This window comes from Aptenodytes patagonicus, chromosome 6 (assembly GCF_965638725.1).
Source record: "Aptenodytes patagonicus chromosome 6, bAptPat1.pri.cur, whole genome shotgun sequence".
In the NCBI taxonomy this organism is placed as follows: Eukaryota; Metazoa; Chordata; class Aves; order Sphenisciformes; family Spheniscidae; genus Aptenodytes; species Aptenodytes patagonicus.
Genome location: NC_134954.1, coordinates 48,454,846 through 48,474,849, shown reverse-complemented (window position 1 = coordinate 48,474,849; position 20,004 = coordinate 48,454,846). Strand labels below are relative to the sequence as shown.

The following is a 20,004-nucleotide window of genomic DNA, read 5'->3' as shown; positions in this document are numbered from 1 at the left end:
TTCATCTTCACAGATTTCAGAATAAGCTTAGCGTCTTTCTGCCTACTTTAACGCGTGGCCTGTAGCATGAGCCTTAAGCCCTTTCGTTTTCTCACGCTTGAAGATTATTTTATTTGAACAATCATAAACTTTTCAGAAAGAAGGATTGTGCAGCATTTCCATTCGTGACATTAGCAATGCGGTTTTCTAAGTATTACAAAGCTCTCAGAAGGGAAAACAGATTGCAGCATACCTGCTTGGCATTAGGTACCAGTAGCAGATTTTCAGTGTAAATAAATAGGCTAAATATCTTGATAAAGTGTGAAGTATCACCTTAAATTACATTGTGCCCCTAGAATCTCGACTAAAAAATAGTTAGCTGTGAAGCGTTAACTTATTTTGGCTAGACAGAATGCATTCATTATCCTTGAATAGCAAAGCAACCGCTTTTAGTCTTAAAAGAATGAAATCAAATAGGAGCGTCAATGTAATGCTTTACTTACCGAGTTATGAGTCTTCATGTATACACTATCATGTTTTGTTTAAATTGCTTAGATTTTGGCCTGCTCTGTAAATTTCTAGTCCGCATCATGCATTTTTTAATGAAGAATGAAATACGATGACCAGGGAAAAGCTCTAGTTCAGCTTTGCTGTAGTCCCAGATGTGCACCTGGTGCTTTTGTGTACTTGTGTGTTAAGCTGGGAGGCATCTTCGTGACAGCATCTTGTTAATGAGCTTGGCTTTAGTGCATGTAAGAGGACTGAATGGTAAGCATGTAACTAGTAAAACAACTTTAAAATTCAACCTAAACTTAACATTTCAGTGGCTTGATTAACATTGTGTTTTTCTTTAATTCGCTTTTGTCTTGGAACCAATCTGCTTATGCAGTGCTTTTACCTTCTGTTGCTTTTCAAAGTGCCATCTTCTTTCCCAAAGGTGTTCAGTGACTAATGCTTTGGTTTCAAGCCAGAATATCTGATAAATGTCTACTTCTAGGCAGCCTTTCTACAAGTCTTAATTAAACTTTAATGTCACGCTGAAGTTTACTTTTAGCCCCCCATAGGGTGTCTGTACTTGTAACACGATTATAGAACATTACATAGATCGTAAGACAGGCATGTTCACTTGCCCTCTTTGTGACCTGTTTCATATTAACTCAGTCCTATGCTTTGAGTACACAGGGTGAATTTTGAAATAATGTCTGAAAATACCGTAGCAGTAGCACGTTGCTATTCTCGTCTTGTAAAAGCCAGAAGCACGACCGGTCTGATAACAATTTTCTTGCTCTCGCATTTATAACCTCAGCCTTAAAAAGTACAATACTGGAGTTGACCATCATACAACTGGGGTAGTACCTGCAGTTACAGGACTGGGTAAAAACTTTCCTAATGATCTCCAGCTGAACTTTGTCAGAACCAAATGAAATTAACTAAAAAGAGCAGAGGCAGAAAACTTTTGCGTACAAGCTGTATATAGAATTACTTTTCCCTTATATTATGATAATTATTTTTATAGGCCTCATGATAAGAAAACATATCTCGCTGTTGGAAGTACGAAGACTTTATTGTTGAACGTTTCTCTGCTTAATGTTGGAGATGATGCATATGAAACTGTCCTCCACATTCAAATCCCTAAAGGTCTTTATTTCATCCGAGTTTTAGAATTGGTAAGAACAAAAAAAATCTGTCAAACAGTAATCCTTTGATATTTTTCTTTTTCAGCCAGACATTTTTCAAATTGTTAATGGATTGTTGAGTTTCTTTAGATACTGACAACCTACACACACCACACACACACACGCCCTGCAAAAAAGCTGACAAAACTCCAGTTTTTAAGTTCTCAGACTTCTAGCTACCTAAACCACATGCAATTTAATCAGTACAGGTGACTCAAATCATTTCAATAACAGGATGTGATGGTAACAACTAAAATAAAAAAAAAATTGTTTCTAAATGTGTTTCAGGATACTACAGCTAGTTTTTGTCTGATGATCATGTTTTCAGTGATCACAAAGATCTCATTGAATCTGCTCTTTTTCACAGATACATAGCCTTATGAAAAAGTCACAAGTCTAATTGTTCTCTCTTTCTGCCTTTTTAAAATTACTGCTCTCTGTGTAGAATCCCCCTGACACCTTTCAGAGGTTGGCTTTAAACTTGAGTGGGTCTGATGCGTACACCTTAGCTTCACTATTAGCAAACAGAAGATGAAGTAATCAATATAAGGATATGTTAAAGTAGTCATGAATAATACGAATATTCTGTATATTAGCATCAGTGAAATAACAAACACCTAGTTCAGGGAAATATAAACCACCCATTTCAGTGTGCGCATGTAATTTGAAATGTCTGAAAAAAGCAGTTTTATTTTAATCATTAATAATTTGTCCTTTATTTTAGGAAGAAAAACAGATACATTGTGACGTATTAGATAAAGAAATTCATGCAGTGAAACTTGAGTGCAGCGTTGGTTATTTATACGTAGATCAAAAATCAAAGGTAAGCTATGTATGAAGTTCCTGGCTTTAAAAACACCCGAAATACGTTATGAGGATTTTTTTTTGGGGGGGGACGGGGGGGGACGACACCTTGGTTTTCAGAATCTCTCTGTCATTCCCAACTAACGTCTTTTATCATGTTGGTATCTGAATCTCTCTGCTACTTTTAAAATTAATTGCTTAAACACCTTCTGGAATAATTCAATAAGGGACAACATTCTTTGTATTATGCATCAACTGATTGTGCTTGGCTTCCTAGACAAGTGAGCTGACTAAGGCTAGGAACAAATGTGTTAGGTCAATAGAAAGGGAGTAGAAGACACAAAAAGCAAGTGTTTTCTTAGTTCTGAATTTTTTCAGAGCAGGAAATTCTAAATGAGTTTAATAAAATATTTTTATTTAAACTGTGTTAAGACACACTATCATTTGATATAAAGAAAATCTTATTTGTTCTACAGCTGGATTTTAGTTTCCTCTTGGATGCAAGCTCGTTTACCAGAGCAGAAGATGACCTCAACATCATCATTAATGCTACCTGGTAAAGTCTAATAAAAATTACTCAATGAAAAATATTACTAGCTTTGAAAAACAGAATAGGGAACACTGGAAGGACTTAGCAAAGCAGAACTGCAAGAAAGCACATCCGTTGCAAATCTGTAGAGAAAGGGAAATTAGAAAAAACCCAGGTAATAGATATTTAAATAATGAGGAGGTTTCTCCCTGTATAAAATGCCCTTTTTTTTTTTTTTTAACTGCCTGTTACTAATAAAACATTTTTGTTTTAATAAGCCAAAAGGTCTGTTTAATATTTGTTTATAGAAATAATGCTTAGCATATGATGATGCATTCGATACTCATTTTTCTTTCATTGTGTTTTTATAGTAAAAATGAAGATGGGAACATGTTGCTGGATAATACACTAACTTTAGCTGTACCTCTGAAATACGAGGTCGAGTTAAATGTTCATGGGTAAGTAAGCCAGCTATTGCTATACCTGCACATCCGTAGAACTGTTGTCTTGTTACTATTCCAAATTCCCAAAGCTTTTAAGCAGAAGCGTGATGTCGCTGAAAAATCCTCGGGGTGAGATGACACAGCTACACTTCTAAGATTTTGTTTCCACTACTGTGAGATGAGACCAATGGTATCTGTGGTGCTTCAAACTTGTCTCTTAACAGACAAATATTTTTTAAGAACTGGAATATTTTTTATAGAAAGAGGTATTTAATAAGAGCACAGCAGATCCTCAGATTCCTTGCTTAACATGGACCATATTCTGGATTTGTTGCGGGGCACTCATGGAACATAGTTTTGGGTGAGGATTTATGACTTTTTCCGATTCGTCTGCCTTTTTAAGAGGGAAGAGTACAAAGGTAGAGGACTTCTACTCAGTGTTCTAGGTTTACTAAAACGCAAACTCAGGTATTTTCTTAGACCCAATCTTACTGGTGGTAGCATGGAGCAGAAAGTTATGCTAACGATACACAGCAATTCTATTAATTAACAACTTCTAAACCATTGTAGATTTGTATCACCAGCTTCATTTGTTTATGGAACAAATGAGAAAGATTCACCAGTTACGTGTATGAAGGAGAATATCAACTTCACTTTCCATGTAAGTGTTTTTCTTTGTAAACCCTATTATCCTTGTTTTGAAGGTTAATGCTTAGATTTCCAGTGTATCTAATGACAGTCTGCACAGTCAGTAAGGGAATTTTTTTAAGAGTACAAGGGCACGGTGAGCAACTTTTGTGCATTAGTGATGGGAAGTGGCTGTTAATCCCTCTTTGAACAATTTTTTTTTGGCCTGGACAATCTTCCACTGACTGGTCAGAGAAAAATTACTTCGCACAAGCAGTTCTGACTTGCCGCTTCTTCCATTAAGAAACACTTTAAAAGGAATTATCTTACGGTAAGCAAAAGGAACTAGGAGCTCCTTATAAGAGGATCTATAAGTATCAGATTTGTCTGCAATGGATTAAAAGCAGGAGTTAGACATTAATCTCTCCTAGTTCCTTTTGCATATTCTCCCGGAAGGCAGTCTGTATGACCTCAGGGTAGTCATCGCAGATTAGCACTACTTACTCAATGGGTTCAGAGAAGCGAAGGGTTCAGTAAGCCTGCAGAATGAATTGAGCAAAATGTTACAACTCCTAGCAGAGTCCACTTTCATGACAGCGTACCAATGCAGGTGCCACCCCGCTCTGTGAAGTTTTATGTGTTTATACTTTTTTTTTTGTTGTTACTTGAATAGCTACCATGAATTAAAGCTTTAAATGTATAACATTCTTCCCCACAAGGTTATCAGTGCAGGACCAGGCATGGCTCCAAATACAAACTTAGAGATAATGATACCTAATGCTTTTCCACCCAATGACTTCAAATTGTTCAACACATTGGATATCAAGGTAAGCACAGGTTACTCAATATAATTTTATTAGCTATATGAATTCTATGAAAAAGAGAAGCAGAGCACGGCAGAACTAGGTACTAAGCATGCATTCAATTTGTTAGCTATGGTGAAGCAGAGTGAACGAGAATAGGTTGATCTTCAGCCCCATGTGTGTTAGAATTCTGAAAGTAAAATTCACATTCCTTTTGAGCTTCTTGCCTTTCAGAAATCTGTATTCTGATTATTATCTGATGTTTAAATTCTACACTGTGTTACTTTTATTTCCAGACAACAGTTGGACAGTGCTCCTATAATAGATATCCCAGAAACTGTAGTGCAGCAGAAAAAAACGAAAACATATTAAAGGATGTTGTCACTTTCTTTTCAAAGCCTGCTAAGAGACAAATGGTAAGGTCTGTCTTTTGACATCAGTGGGAAATAAATGACTGAATGAATGAGCCTTAAGACAACGGTGTATGTTATATAATGAGGTCACTAGAGCAGTCTTCCAAGGATTTGCGGTGATAAGTTCAGCATAGTCATAAATGACTTTAGTGAAAGAGGTGAGAAAGTTGATTAATGACACGTCACTGAAGTCAGCGTGGATGACAGTCACCTACGAAGAGCTGCCGAAGGGTTATGTAACTGAATGAGCGGGCAAACAGAATGGCAGATGAAATTCAGTAACAAATTGAAAATGATGCATGTGGGAGAAACAGTCTTAATTTTAATTACATGAAGTGTGCAGATCAAATATTCAATTGCCTTTTCCACATCAAAAAAGTGCCATCAAATGTAACTAATAGGAGCCAGGTTAAAAAAAAAAACCAAAACCCAAAGTAGTGCTCCTGGTGGAACTTCTTACCGAAGGGTGTTATGAATGCTAAAAATAAGTGGATTCCAAGGGAGACTATACAAGTGAATGGGACTGAAAGTCAATAAGAATTACAAAATATATGGCAATAATTTTTGGCTCGGGAAGTTCTTATTAAAAATATCTGGAAGGCTGGGAGAATATCATACATGCCTGGCCTGTTCAAGCTCGTCCCTCTGTACCTGCTTATGGACCCTGCTGGAGATCATATACTTGTCTATGTAGCCCGAACCAGAATTGCTATTCTAGTGTTACATTTTTGAGGGTTTGTTCTCCTAGAAATCTCCATGTCCTGCAACTTGTGTTTGATAAAGTACAATTTTGTTTAATACTTTCATCTTAAAAGAAGCTGGACATTTTAAAATATGTTAATTTGGAACTTTGATTAAGCACGTTACAAGGAACATCAACCAATGATTGAGAGACAGCCTGCACTAGAATATCAAATCAGAACTTAGGCGTTGCAGTCTTGGACAAAGAATATAATCATGTACCGGCTTGCTTTTTTGTCTTCTCCAAAGCTGAGTGAAATGGTGCTAGCTGTCCGTGTACAAGTGTAAGGATCAACCAAGTACACTGTTTATACTAGATATCATATAGTCATTGTCATTTATCACTCTTGATAAAAGCTAATTTGAAATAACAGTGTAAAAAAAAACCCAACCATATAACCAAATTATGACAATTGTTATTTTTCAGTCTAAGAAAAATTGAATTTTTAAGAAAAATGACCTGTTGTCTTCTATAACGATGTACTGTTCCTTTAGCACCTATGGACTGACAGGGATGGATGACAACCTAGAGTTACACCCTGACTTTTCAAGAACAAACATGGATCTTTTTGTTTTACTCGGTTCCTGAGTGTCTTTAATACCAAGATGCTGAAGTTGATAAACTTAAGTTTTAATCTTTCCCTCCCTTCTACAGTACTGCATGAAAAATGACAGCCTTTGCTTACAAATATATTGCAAGCTTGGAAACATGGAAAGTGGAAAAGAAGCAACCGTTCAGTTGCATCTGGAGGCTACTCCTTCGCTTTTAGAAATGGTAACACATGAATTTTTCATACTTGGGGGGAATATTTCAAGGCGTATTTGCAGTATTCTCTGCATATAAATTCTAGGTATTAATATATTTTGGCAAACAGATGATTAAATCCAAATCTTTTAGGTGTTCCCTATTTTGTGTTTTCAATGCTAAGTCTCAAGGTGATATATGAAAACTGAAAAATACGTATTTTAGATTATCGCTATTTTACAGTGTGTATGGCTTTGCCTATTCTGGCTGGGTTATGTAGGATTGGGATTTAATTTCAACTGATAATTGTACTTTTCTAAGAAAAGCAGCATGGATGTGGACTTAAGTAAAATCCAACTGGGCTTCATTCCAGCTTCTGGTACTAATTTGGTTTGTGATCAGAAGAAGGCCCCATTGTGTGTTTGTGTGAGATTCTGTTTCTGAGCAGCTGTGTTACTGTTTTTGCTGGGTAGGAATTAATGTGTTGAAGTTATTTTTTAAAAGATAGGATTTTTTTTTTTTAATCAGGATGATGCATCAGCATTGAAGTTTGAAGTAAGAGCAACAGCCTCACCAGAAAAAAATGCAAAAGTTATTGAACTACACAAGGACAAACAAGTTACATATGTAAGAATTCTCTTAATGAATTTGTGATAAACTTGTCAAAGTAGAAAAACCAACAGCAATTAAAATTGTGGAATTCTGTACATATCTATACACAGGCAATGAATATAGTGCTAATTACTTAAGAACGTAATTAATTTTCCTAGTTTGTTTTAGTATCTTTTGGAGGGGGGGGGAAGGGGGAATCAGTCAGCACTCAACTTATTTTCTGCTTTCCAGGTCTATTTGGAAGGAGTGCACCACCAAAAGCCGAAATACCGTGTTACTGTGCTAATTATTGGAATAGGCTTAATAGTTGGTGTTACCTTGTTTTTGCTGCTTTCATTTATATTATGGAAGGTAGGTTTTCGGTATTTCTCAGTTGTTCTCAAGTCAGGAACTCACACTGTTGGTGGATCTCTGGATCTGTTAATGCAGGTTAAAGGAGAAATAATACTTTATTATGATCTGTCCTTTCTAAAGAAACATAATTCCTCCTGTAACTTCCGGTTTTTTCAAAATACTTCTCCATTTTCCTTCATTTTATCTTCTGTGTATTCTACATCATCTTTTATTTACCCCTTCCCATGTTTTAAGGCATTTCATGTTTGCAAATGATTTATATAATTTAATGATATCAAATGGATTATTTTTGTGGGATGGTGCTCCACATTTAATGTCACTTGACACCTGATGACTAATAGTCTACAACATAGTTTCATGCCAGAATAAAATGTTTAAGATTTTAAACTGCAGCATAAATGCTAAAAAAATCCTGTGCATAAGTAAAAATGAAAACTATGAAGGAAGCAGCTTCTCTGACAAGCAATTAAGAGGTTGTTAACTTCTTTACCTACATGCAGACTTTCTCCATCCATCGTTTTTCCCAGGGAAGTGTAGAAATGAAACCAATTTAACAGGAAAGTTTTATTACCATTTCACATTGAAAAAAAATACGGGATTCTGTGGACTGTTATAGTTCACAAGCCCACGTCCTTACTCCTTGCAGGAGAGTATTAGCCTCCCAAAAAGTAAAAGAAAAAGCAAACCCACTTTTTTTGATTGATGAGTAACACTTGATTACTTGGTATGACAAAGCAATGGCAAATACCATCGTTCATAAACACCAAGTATATGCATTTTATTTTAGTTCATCTTTTATGGTTTAGATTTGATAACAAAGAACTGCTGACAACAGATTCCAAAATTATGTATTTCAGATTGGCTTTTTCAAAAGGCAGTACAAACCCATCCCTCAAGACAAGAACAGAAGAGACAGCTGGAGTTTTACAAGTGGAAACAAAGATGACTAAGATGGCAAATAAACGTTTAATTTTAAAATGGAGAATTTAAGATTCAGGTTAATTCCCAGGAGAAACATCAGTGACAAGAAAACTGGTCTTGAGCTCACTCGCTCTTACAAAATACACTTTATTTCCTTGAACTCTATGGAGGACTACACCTTAGAGTACTGTTGGTTTTCTAATATGAAAATGGTAAAACAGTTTGTTTTGAAGTCTCACAGTAATATTTGAAATGCCGTATATCTATCTGGTTTCAAACAGACAGAAGAACACTAACGATAAAGAGAAGAATAATTATTTGCCGGAAAGAAGAATTTCTAGAAAGTAGTAACATTTGGCCAATCCTGGAAAATAAGATCTCAAACACATTAGTGTGAGTTATTCTGTTCATTTTCAAGTTTCAATAATCTTTTGATTTAGACATTCAGGAAGAAATCCTCCCTCATCTTGATTTGGCAGTTTTACAAGGGTAAATTAGCTTAAACCAATAGAAGGACTGTAAGTAGAGCGCATGGATGTAGAAAACGGCTATCAGAAGCTCTCCGGGGCTTCTGAAGGTAACCTCGTAAGCTTTGGCTTCACAGGCACAGCCACAACACTGCAGAGACTTAGACACCCAGGCAAGCCAGAACCAGGAAGGTCAAAGGTGGATTCAGAGCAGGGAATTCTGTGGGGTAGCCTGGAGATGCAGCACAGAATCCTCTCAGCTGTGGAAAGAGTAACATATTGGAGGTCATAATTTGTAGCCGTCTTTAACATGGTACTTGCAAGCGTGACAGAATTAGTTGTTTCATCCTTTCCTCAGATATTGCTGCCATGATGTTTTGGACTTCTCCAATGAAATACTTCTATGTGGGGGGTTTTAAAGCAAGTATTTATTTTTATTTATTTGAAGATTCTTCTATAGTACTTAGCATAGTAGTATTTAGTACTGGCATTCTTCCAGGACCTGGAGAAAAAAAAAAAAAAGACTTCACATGATGACAAAACAGAGAAACACATACCCAAAAGACTCCAAATGCCAACCTTACTGGGCCAAATTTTATCTTTAGATGTACCACCCTTTACCTGAAAGTACTTAATAAGGAAGTCATTTGGAGAGCTAGCTTGGGTTTACTTGTGAAGTTTTCAGCTACATATCATCCAAACAGACACCCTCAGAAGCCACCCAGCGGAAAGGCAAATGACTGAATAGAAACATGGTTCAAACCACTGCTCTGCTACTACAGGAAGTTTCTTCAGCTAGATAAGTTTGCACTGCCACCTAGCTTTGGTGAAATAGTACAATCGGGGGGGGGGGGGGGGGGGGGAATGTTACTTTGCTCCCCAGTACAAATGGACAATGTACAGCTTTTTCAATAGCTGAATTTATTGCAACAGCAGTATGCGATATGGCCTTTCTTGCCGTGCCTTTGATGTCTCTCTGAACTGCAAGGAGAAATAAATGTAACACGTACATATACTTTGAAGCTGCACCATCACACGGGAACTAGCCTGAGACTCAAAAGCGATACGGAGTGCCTTCAACAAGCACTTTTGCTAGTAGAGTGTTTGGTGCCATAAAAGCCGCATTGTCCACAGATTTTAAAGGTATCGGGGACCATTTTGTAATTTCCTTTCACGTCATTTGATGCCAAAGATGTGGATCACTCTAAAGTACATTTTCTAAAATCTTCTGCAGTGCAAGGACACATGAATGTGTATCTGTTTTTTAAAATAATCAAAATAAAATCTGACGAATGAAATGTTTTCTTGCAAGGCTGAAAATATACACAAAATGCTTATCTTCCAAAAGGCTTTAGTGAATTTTTGCACTTTAACCAAAATATCTTTGAACAGAAATTAGTTTGACATTACAGAATCTTGTGAAAAATATACCTCAAGTATTGGAAGAAGTATTAACATTCTTTTAATACAAAAAAGGCAAAGAAGTGAAACTAAAGCATTTTATGTATCTTTGAAATATAGTTTACATAAGTCAGTCAGTACGTGTGAGAATGTTGCCTTGGAAATTGCCTTCCTATTCAGATTTTATTATTAACATGTAAATGTTGGCTGCCTGTTCTTAGGCTATGAAGCAAAACTCAATTAGCTTTTATAAACCAGGTTGACAAAAAAATGAATGTACGACGTCCTGATGGTGGCAAGGTTAAAGTATCACACAATTTCATTTTATTAAAAAGAAACCCAACAAGCACGTGAATGCTGTCTCTTCTGCAAGTTCAATTATTTTACTAATTTTTAGTTACGTAACAAAAACAGTTAAATCTACTCCATGTAGCTGGAATCCCCTTCTTAGACAACTTTAGGAAGTTTAGTTTGAATTGTCTTAACCTGTGCTATGGTTTAACCCCAGCCGGCAACTAAGCCCCACGCAGCTGCTTGCTCACTCCCCCCCAGTGGGATGGGGGAGAGAATCGGAAGGGTAAAAGTGAGAAAACTCGTGGGTTGAGATAAAAACAGTTTAACAGGTAAAGCAAAAGCCGCACACGCAAGCAAAGCAAAACGAGGAATTCATTCACTCCTTCCCCTCGGCAGGCAGGTGTTCAGCCATCTCCAGGAAAGCAGGGCTCCATCACATGTAACGGTGACTTGGGAAGACAAACGCCATCACTCTGAGTTCGTCCCCCTCTTCCTCCTTCTTCCCCCAGCTTTATATGCTGAGCATGACGTCATATGGTGTGGGATATCCCTTTGGTCAGCTGGGGTCAGCTGTCCCGGCTGTGTCCCCTCCCAGCTTCTTGTGCACCCCCAGCCTGCTCGCTGGTGGGGTGGGGTGAGAGGCAGAAAAGGCCTTGACTCTGTGTCAGCACTGCTCAGCAGTAACGAAAACATCCCTGTGTTATCAACACTGTTTCCAGCACAAATCCAAAACATAGCCCCATACTAGCTACTGTGGAGAAAATTACTCCAGCCAAAACCAGCACACATGTTAAAAGTATTTGATGTGATACAGTATCAATTATAGTAGTTTAACTGGAGACTGCAACCTGGACAACGGGTATAAACTGAAGTGAGAGGTTCCAACCAGACATGAGGAAAAACATTTTCCTCATGAGGACAGCCAGGCATCGGAACAGGGGTGCAGCGACATTGCGTCATCTCCACCCTTGGAGGTTTCAAGGCCGGACTGGATGAAGCCCTGAGTGACCAGATCTGATCTCATAGCTGGACCCACTCTGAGCAGGAGGTTGGGCTAGAGCCCTGATGGGGCCTCGTCCAGCCCAAAGGGCACTGTGACTCTGATCCTACTCTGCAGCCATGAACTCCAGTGCAAAGAGCAGAACTAGCTGTAAGATTCCTATAATAATTGCCTACAAAGCAGGCGTTTGATTGTCTATCAGTTTGGCCTTTACTACTGGCCAGGTTTGCCCGCAGAAACTGCATGAGATTTCCAACAAGTAACAGCTTGTTCTTAGGAGACAAATAATCATCTGCAGTACTTTAGGAGCGGTACTTTGTCTTGCGTATTTATCACAGATAAAAATTTTTCACAAGTAGTATTTAAAATCAAACAAAAAATAGTAGCTATATCTCCCATATAAAGTCTTAGTGCCTTGATGTAACAAAATCGTAAATGACTGCATTTCACATTATATTCAACTGCTTACTAAAGAAAGAACTTAAAGCAACTCATTCTAGCCACAGGAAAATGCAGCTTTCATGCCATTATTTGTCAGCCGCCTTCTGAACGATTCATAGACAAGTCAACAGGAGAACATTCATTATCCCTGTGGTCCTGCAGATGGACAAACTTGTCGGTCTGCTAATTTCCGTCATCTCAGAGAAAGCCAGTTCCCAGAAAGAACAGAGTCTTAATTCGCTGTCATCTCAAGTAATTGTATTAAATATTTAATAAGTTACAAAAAAAATGCCAGTCAAAAATGTTTATGCCCTATAAGGAAGTTATAAAAATTTTAAGTCAACTCTAAGTTATTTATCATAACTTTATTCTCAGCAACAGCAAAAACTATACTGAATATCACTTCAGTTCTGGGATAGATAAAATATTTTTCAATATTTATTTTGTACAAAGAGTAGTCTTTAAAATACATTTCATCAAAGAAAAGCCATATAAGACATCAGCATATTCTTTTGTGTTACTGTTTGACTAGAAACAATTTGAAAGCAAATACATTAAGGCAACATTAAAAATGATACCTAGAAATGGAAGTACTTGATTCAAAAAAATAAATAAATAAATCTATATTCTGTCACCGTTCTTCAGCACGAGGCAGTACCATACCTCCACTCACCAGCTCTATTTGAACTGAGTTACCTGACAACACTGATAGCGGCAGCAAACTTAAAAGTATCTCATACTATATTTATTGCAAAAGCTAGAACAATTTTGAAGGAAAAACAAATATTTTCTTCTGACGGACACTTCTCAGACCCCAAATTTATAAGAGACCAATATAATCAGTTTTTATTTTTTCTTGTTAAGCCTAACAGTTTCTTTACAGTTAAATACAACCTGATAAAAATATATAACTTGATAAAAAATTTAAAACCAGAAATATTACAGACATCCCAGTTAAGCTTCCGCTACAACAACTGAATTCGATGAGTGAAAGACTGGGACCTTGGAAAGCTGCGCATAGAGGTGAGAAAAGGATTCTTTAATACCGAACTTGCAGTGTGTCCCTTCTATATGCAACTGCAGGTTGCTTGGAAACTCTCCAGGTCATCAGTGTTCACTCCATAGAGATTAATAAGTTGAGGATGCACCCTGTGAAGTGAGGAAGTCAAACTTTATCAACTTCATTAACTCGTGCAATGGGTGTGCCACTTTTGGGGGTTGGGGGGGGGGGGGGAACAAATATGTATGAACTGCTATATGGAATAAAATCAGGTGAATTCCGTTTTGATAATTTCTATAAGATCATCTTTAGATGTATATATTATATATCCTGTAACATGATCTGCCTTTTACTTTACATACCAGACTCTTACTCTGAGCTCTGCACCTTCAACTAATCCTGTGTGCATTGCAGAAGAATGTGCCACCGCCCATTTAATTCCACTGAGAATCCTCCTATTTCCCTACATATTCATAGTCTCTTTCTCCGATCCTAGATGCGGAGACTATTCTCAATCAGCACTAAGCTTCCCCACAATTGAACAACTACATGTTTTTATTAAGGTTACACACACTGCTTTCCAAGCAGGAATCCTTATTCCAAAAGGAGCTCCTCCCAGGAGTCACAGACCTTTATCTACTTCTGTTCTCCTCTAAGAAACAGAAGGGTAAACTAACAGGCAGAAAGAAGAGAAGAAGCGGAGCTGGAAGCTGACGAAGCACCAGAAAGGAAAGGCCTAGTGGGTCATAACAAACCTTTCCAAAGATGGGCAACAAGGCAACAGGGCAGAGGCCCAAACAATGACAAAGGGGCCAGACTGTGCAGTGCACAAAAGCACACAAAAGTACTGTTCTTACAGGACGTACGACACCCAGTTGGGGTGTCATCTGTATCATAGACATTTAAGATTGCAGTACTAATCTGTTACAGGTATACAGTCCATAAACATAATACTTAGCCTTACCGAACGTGAACTTCTGACGCTTCTTTCATTAAGTCTCCATCTATGTTCCAAGGGTAATTTCCTTCTGCAGAAGCAGCATTCAAATATGTATTTTCTTTGGCATCAAGCCCACTTTTAAGCCTCGGTTGTACTTTTACTTCTTGAACTGTGTAGGTCTCAACAAAGGGAAAATTGAACTAAACCAAACACAGATATATATTAAATGAAGATGAAAGATATAGGTGGTAGCTTAGCAACAAACTGGATTACTTGAAATTAAAGAGCTTGCCTTTTTTTTTTTTTTGTCTTAAGTAAATGGGAACACTTAACCCTAGCTTTGACCACGAGGCATTATATATTCCAGCTAACGTTTATAGATTAACATGCTATTTTTATCCTAAATAGTGCCTCAGAAAAAATGGTACTGTCCATTTGCATTTCCATATCGGACTTGCTCGGTTTACAGGTGAGGTGGTATATTTTGCACATGCCAAAACGGCACATTCTTTCAGAATATGTGAAAGTCCAAGCAGATTTTTTCCTGTGTTCTGTTCATCATTACCAGTAATCCTGTCCTAAATGAGGCTAGTTAGAATTCCAGTAAATGGTCATCTTAAGTTTAAAGGAGGGTCCATATCTCCTTGTCTAATTTCTAACTACAAAGGCAGAGAGAAAAGCAAAGCCTTCCTCCAAAAGCATAACCGGAAAGCATAAACTATTTCCTAAACGCAGCTGCTAGTGCTGTCACATGGAACTGTGACCCACCTCTCCCCCAAACTCTCTGACTGTTGAACAGTTATCTAATTCAAACCTAAACCTTCTTGTAAAAGTGATTTCACATAATCCCAAAACATTTGAATGAGTACCAGTACGCTTAGGCTAGGCATCGCGTATTTCAGACAGCAATAAGGCACTGTGTTTGGATTCTTCATTTTTCTCTTCAAAGACAGAATAATGACCAAAATTTTGAAATGCAGTTCTGCAAACATTCATAACTACATGGAATGCATACCTGCTAAAAATCAATGGTCATAATCCACTGCTACCAGCATAGCATGCAGTGATCTGCTGAAATTACAGACTTTACCTATTTCTTACAGAGTTCCATGATGCCCCCCCAGTCTGTGTTCTTGATCTCTGTACTACACAAAATTTAAACACAGCATGCATTTCCTTTATTGTGGTGAAAGGGCTTTACACCCATAAAACTATGCTACAACACAAATACAATTTAAACCACAACAGATGGGCTGAAATAGGCTAATCGGTATTAGTCTAGTGATTTAAAAAAAAAAAAAAAAAAATCAGATAAAAAGGGGGCTAATGTATTCTGACAGGAAGCTAAGTCTCCTTATGAGGATGCTAACATTAACTCTTGCAGCATGCCTACCTTCACAATTAAGTGTTCTTTTTATAACCACCAGAAAGAAATTAGCAGTACCTGATTTTTTACGCTGGCGTATCTTTTCAGATGTTTTATAAACTCTGTTCGAGAAGTATTTTGTACAACAATAAGAGCCATGCTCCCATTATTCAACCTGAAAAGCAGACCAACTTAGTTCACAAAAGTAAATTCATTAATTTGGAAGTTTAACAGGCTCTTCAAAAGTCTACATTTTTTAAAAAAAAAAGCTAGCAAGAATAAATTAATAGAATAGTCTCAATGTTTTTTTAAATCTTTCTGTCAAAAAAAAAAAACACCCCACCCTCTATAGATCAATATAAACTACGCAATTGAGGTTATTTAGCATCTATATATTTATAATGTACACTGTAATAATTAAATGGTACTCCCTTGTCAATATCTAGAATTTATTGAACAGAAAACATATAATTTAAAAAACTGCTTTTCTACTTAACAGATGATGATTTTTAAACATCGGGGATCACAAGTTTATCTTTACACTTTTCTCTCCAGCAAAGTATAATGATTACCACAAAATGTTGTGAGGCAGAGCTTTACCAAGAAACCATTCCCATGATGCATGCAAGCGCATCCCCATCTTATAACCCAGTGCAGATGGGTTCCTTCACCTCCTCCATTAACACTCCTGCTGCCCTAACATAGATCCTGATCTTCAACTATGCCGCTATTCAAACTCTCTTAGCAATTCTCAGTACAGTTCTACTTACACATTTCACAAAGCACATAAAAGTTAAAAACTGAAGGGAATTTTGTACAAGATGAAACAGTCATATACTAGACGTTAATCAAGAAGAGACCCTACAGTGCAGATACTCAATGGTCCTAGGTATCTAGTCGCCATTGATATTTTAGCACCATTGAGAATTTGGCTCAGAATTGTCTGAGCTAGTATCAATTCACAGATTCCTTAATGCAACTGTACCTTGTCACAGAAACTAGCAATCTGCATCTCAATGCAATCACGCCTAAGTCCTGTTTAAGCTATAGAGACAAATCAACAGTCAACAAGAGTATCTGATGAACATGACAATGATGATGAACATGACAATGACTGCTGAGATTGTATTGTATATATAGACGATGTATTTCATATCTTCTGAATATATATGCATACATATATATTTATTTATGCAGCATGTATGCTCGGAAAATATGTTAAGAATGTTTAAAAAAAAAAAAATACTTCCAGCCTACCACCACAGATCTCTCCCCACTCATAGTTCTCTGGCTACTGAACGACTGCATCAGGAATGTTCTCAGACTACGATACAGCACAATCTAGGAAGATAATTTTTACATAACCATTAAACAAGCCACAGTTTTGTTATGTGACTATAAACAAGTCATAGCATTACTTTGCTGATCTAGAAAACAGTGATGGTGAAATTGAAAAAGTTGCCTCCTTATCACATTTGCTGCAATAAAAGGGCACAGCAGGCTACTGGGCAATGCATTCGACACTACGGCCTTTTATCTTCAGAGATGACTAAGAATTCTCATTAATTCTTTTGAAATTCCAATCTGCAGCGGAGCACACCACCTACGCTACGAGAAACAAATGCCCCACATGGCTCAAATAGCGCAGACAGTTAAACGTATCTTGACATGTTTCTGCAAATTTAGACTAGTATAACTAGAGTTACAGGCAGCAGTCAAAGCTTTCATTCCACTTCAAATATCTTCATATGGCAAAAACCTCTTGGAGAAAACAGGACAGAGTGAAGAAACCTAGCTGAGTTTAACTGATGCTTCCATAACGGGTCTTGAGTCTCTAACAATTAGTGCAACATTTGTTCCCGTATCGAAAAGCTCAAGTCAAGATGCTATTCACTACGAGAAATGAAGCACCTGTCTGAAGAGTCTACTCTTCCTACCCTACTAGCTGACTGCACGCTTCAGATGATTATTTTTAAAAAGCGAGGGGAAAAAAAAAGCATGTCCTTATATGAAAGGATAGGGGGATCCACTGAGCAACTACACTGTGGGAAAAACAGGCTCATTCAAACCTGCAATAATTGCATGGAGTTGTCATAAAATTCCCTGTCACTGAGAAACAGGTGCCAGAACAGATGGAAAGAGAAAGCAAAGCTAAAAAAAAGACTAATTTCTTCAATTCCTGTCAGAATTTTTCTACTGACTGGTATATAACACACTAAATGCTGAACACAGTAAGTTCCTAAGAGGGGACAGCATCAGGGCACTATCTTGAGGTATATGAGGCTTAGCAGGACTCCTGTAGCAAAGAAAACTTCTCAATAGGAGTTTCATCAAAAACATTTGGTTCTACATTGTTTCCAAGAAGTCAAATTCTACCAGATCAGCCAGTAATTTTGAAGAAAAATACCTGATCAGTTCTAAGGCACATCTATTTTCACCTAATGATAATCAAATGAAACAAAACAGACTCATTCCATAAACTTCCCTGAGTGTTGGTTGCAGGTTTTTTTATAATAGATACACACACACACACACACGAGAGTTTCTGCATTCTTTTTTGAGGGAGCATGTTGTATTTCATGTACAACTACAAAATTTGTACTTGCTATTCTGCTTAATCATCAACTGGATACATCAAGTACAAACGTTTATCACCTGATAACTGTTTTGATCACTGCAAAGCATGCTCTCAACAATGAGCTAAAGGCAAAATGAGTCAATGTCAACAACCAGATTACATACTCCTTTGTTTCCCAAAACCCTACATGTAGAAGCTGCATTTCCCAAGTTCGGGGGCGGGGGGAGGGGAGGGGGGGCGGGAGGAGGGAGGAAAAAAAAAAAAAGGGCAGAAGATAAGTGTGAATTTCAGTTCTCCATAACAGGAGAAAGATTCATACTTCATTTTTGCTGGCTGTAAAGCAGAAGATGAGGGGCACGTTTATATTTGAAAAAATAAAATCCAAGAATGAAGTTTCTACATATAGCCAAATCCTATGACAGATGACTGCTCGATGACTACTACTTAAGTCAGACTTGCCAACTAATTTAATCACAGTAATTATTCACTCATTATTCTAGTTAGACTGCTTGACCTTATTTGCCTGATCCAAAAACTGATTACAGTTCCTGGGATTATCAAGTCTGCTGCAGTCCATGCTCCCTCCCCCATTCCAGAAGGTCTAGACTACCTAAACACAGGCTTGCGTTCTCGGAAAAGCCAAGGTCTTAAGGTAAGATGTCAGAATTTATAGACATGACTAATTCTCTAAACCCCTACTGACCTCGTATTAGGTGCCAAGCCTCTTGGTGCCATTGAACACAGACAAGGGATTGCCATAATGCTCACATTCAGGAAGTGACCCTGAATTTTGTGCCATTGATCCTTGCTACCTAAATATAACAGAGTAATTCTATATTACTCCAGTTTAACCAGCCACAGTTCACTTTTAAATAATCATAAAAGCAAAAACTCACCCTTTTTTTTAATTTTCTCTTTCTTCTTTCTAAAAGGGTGAAAACATGTAGGTAAAATAATTTAAACTTATTTTAGCACATTTAAACAACACCTACTTTAGAAAAAAAGTAAGATCTCAATGGAAGAAAGGATAAATGGAACTGAACAAACCAGTAATACTGAGTGAAAGACTGCTTTGTAACAAATCCTCTATAGTCTATAGGGAATGTTTTACAAAGCGTACAAGTTTGCAGTTGTCAAATCTTTTTTTTTTTTAATAAGATTGTTTTACCTGATGATCAAATTTGAACAAAATTAATAATCTGTACAATTTTATCTTCAAAGACACATCTTTTTGTAGCTTTGGAATTGTTTGACTCAGTTTTACTTACCTGTCATTCTCATGAGAGTCTTCCTGTGGAATTTGTAGAGGTAGAAATGATAATTCACATTCCTCTGGCCTAGAAAAGTACTGATATTTACTATCATGTAAACCAATATTCTGACTGCTAGACAGACTTTTATCAAAGTTAAGATGATTTTAAGGAGATGATGAATATACAGAATTTATCTCCTCTAACTCGTAAGAGGGATATACATCACATCTGAGTTAAATCTGTCTGCAATTAAGAAGTCAAGATAGCTAAACTACTGTTGTCGGTATTTTTACCACATTAATTATTGCATTTTCCTCAAGAAAATGAGAAATACTAGAAAAATATAACAGCTCATGGCATACTTGAGATCTGCCAGTGTTTTGATAAAAGCAAAATCCTTCCGCTGATTGGAGGGCATCCAACGGTGTTTTTCAGCCAAAGCTAGAGTCCTTGCACCAAAACCAAACATAGCTGAGAACCCAAACCGCAAAAGCCTGCTTGGAGTACTGAAAGTACAGACATCTACTGGTTGAATATGTCCTAAAATTTCAAAGATAAAGATCAGAAATTACAAATAACATCTGTATTTCAAACAGAATACAACTTACCATTTCTTT

The 20,004-nt window shown here is 37.2% G+C and overlaps 2 protein-coding genes across 5 annotated transcripts in view; one reads left to right on the top strand and one right to left on the bottom strand.

Annotated features, from left to right (window-relative positions):
• ITGA4 (integrin subunit alpha 4) overlaps nt 1-9,567 on the top strand; it is a 38,595-nt gene extending 29,028 nt beyond the window's left edge. The window contains exons 18-28 of the mRNA XM_076342488.1: nt 1,496-1,646; nt 2,380-2,478; nt 2,936-3,015; nt 3,360-3,446; nt 4,002-4,092; nt 4,778-4,885; nt 5,158-5,277; nt 6,671-6,790; nt 7,289-7,387; nt 7,604-7,723; nt 8,584-9,567. Of these exons, the coding sequence (XP_076198603.1) occupies nt 1,496-1,646; nt 2,380-2,478; nt 2,936-3,015; nt 3,360-3,446; nt 4,002-4,092; nt 4,778-4,885; nt 5,158-5,277; nt 6,671-6,790; nt 7,289-7,387; nt 7,604-7,723; nt 8,584-8,676 (1,168 nt within the window). The 3' untranslated portion in view covers nt 8,677-9,567. The remainder of the gene's footprint in view (nt 1-1,495; nt 1,647-2,379; nt 2,479-2,935; nt 3,016-3,359; nt 3,447-4,001; nt 4,093-4,777; nt 4,886-5,157; nt 5,278-6,670; nt 6,791-7,288; nt 7,388-7,603; nt 7,724-8,583) is intronic.
• CERKL (CERK like autophagy regulator) overlaps nt 9,554-20,004 on the bottom strand; it is a 63,564-nt gene continuing 53,113 nt past the window's right edge. Inside the window, exons 7-14 of one of the 4 annotated variants that reach the window (XM_076342490.1) lie at nt 19,750-19,927; nt 19,403-19,471; nt 19,031-19,059; nt 18,838-18,946; nt 15,635-15,731; nt 14,215-14,390; nt 13,297-13,399; nt 9,554-9,616 (exon numbers count right to left, since the gene is read on the bottom strand). In XM_076342490.1, coding sequence (XP_076198605.1) covers nt 13,318-13,399; nt 14,215-14,390; nt 15,635-15,731; nt 18,838-18,946; nt 19,031-19,059; nt 19,403-19,471; nt 19,750-19,927 — 740 coding nt within the window. In that variant the 3' untranslated portion in view covers nt 9,554-9,616; nt 13,297-13,317. Of the gene's footprint in view, nt 9,617-12,200; nt 13,400-14,214; nt 14,391-15,634; nt 15,732-16,689; nt 16,898-18,837; nt 18,947-19,030; nt 19,060-19,402; nt 19,472-19,749; nt 19,928-20,004 lie in introns of those variants that run through there. The other 3 variants (XM_076342489.1, XR_012995673.1, XM_076342491.1) reach the window with 3 other exon arrangements.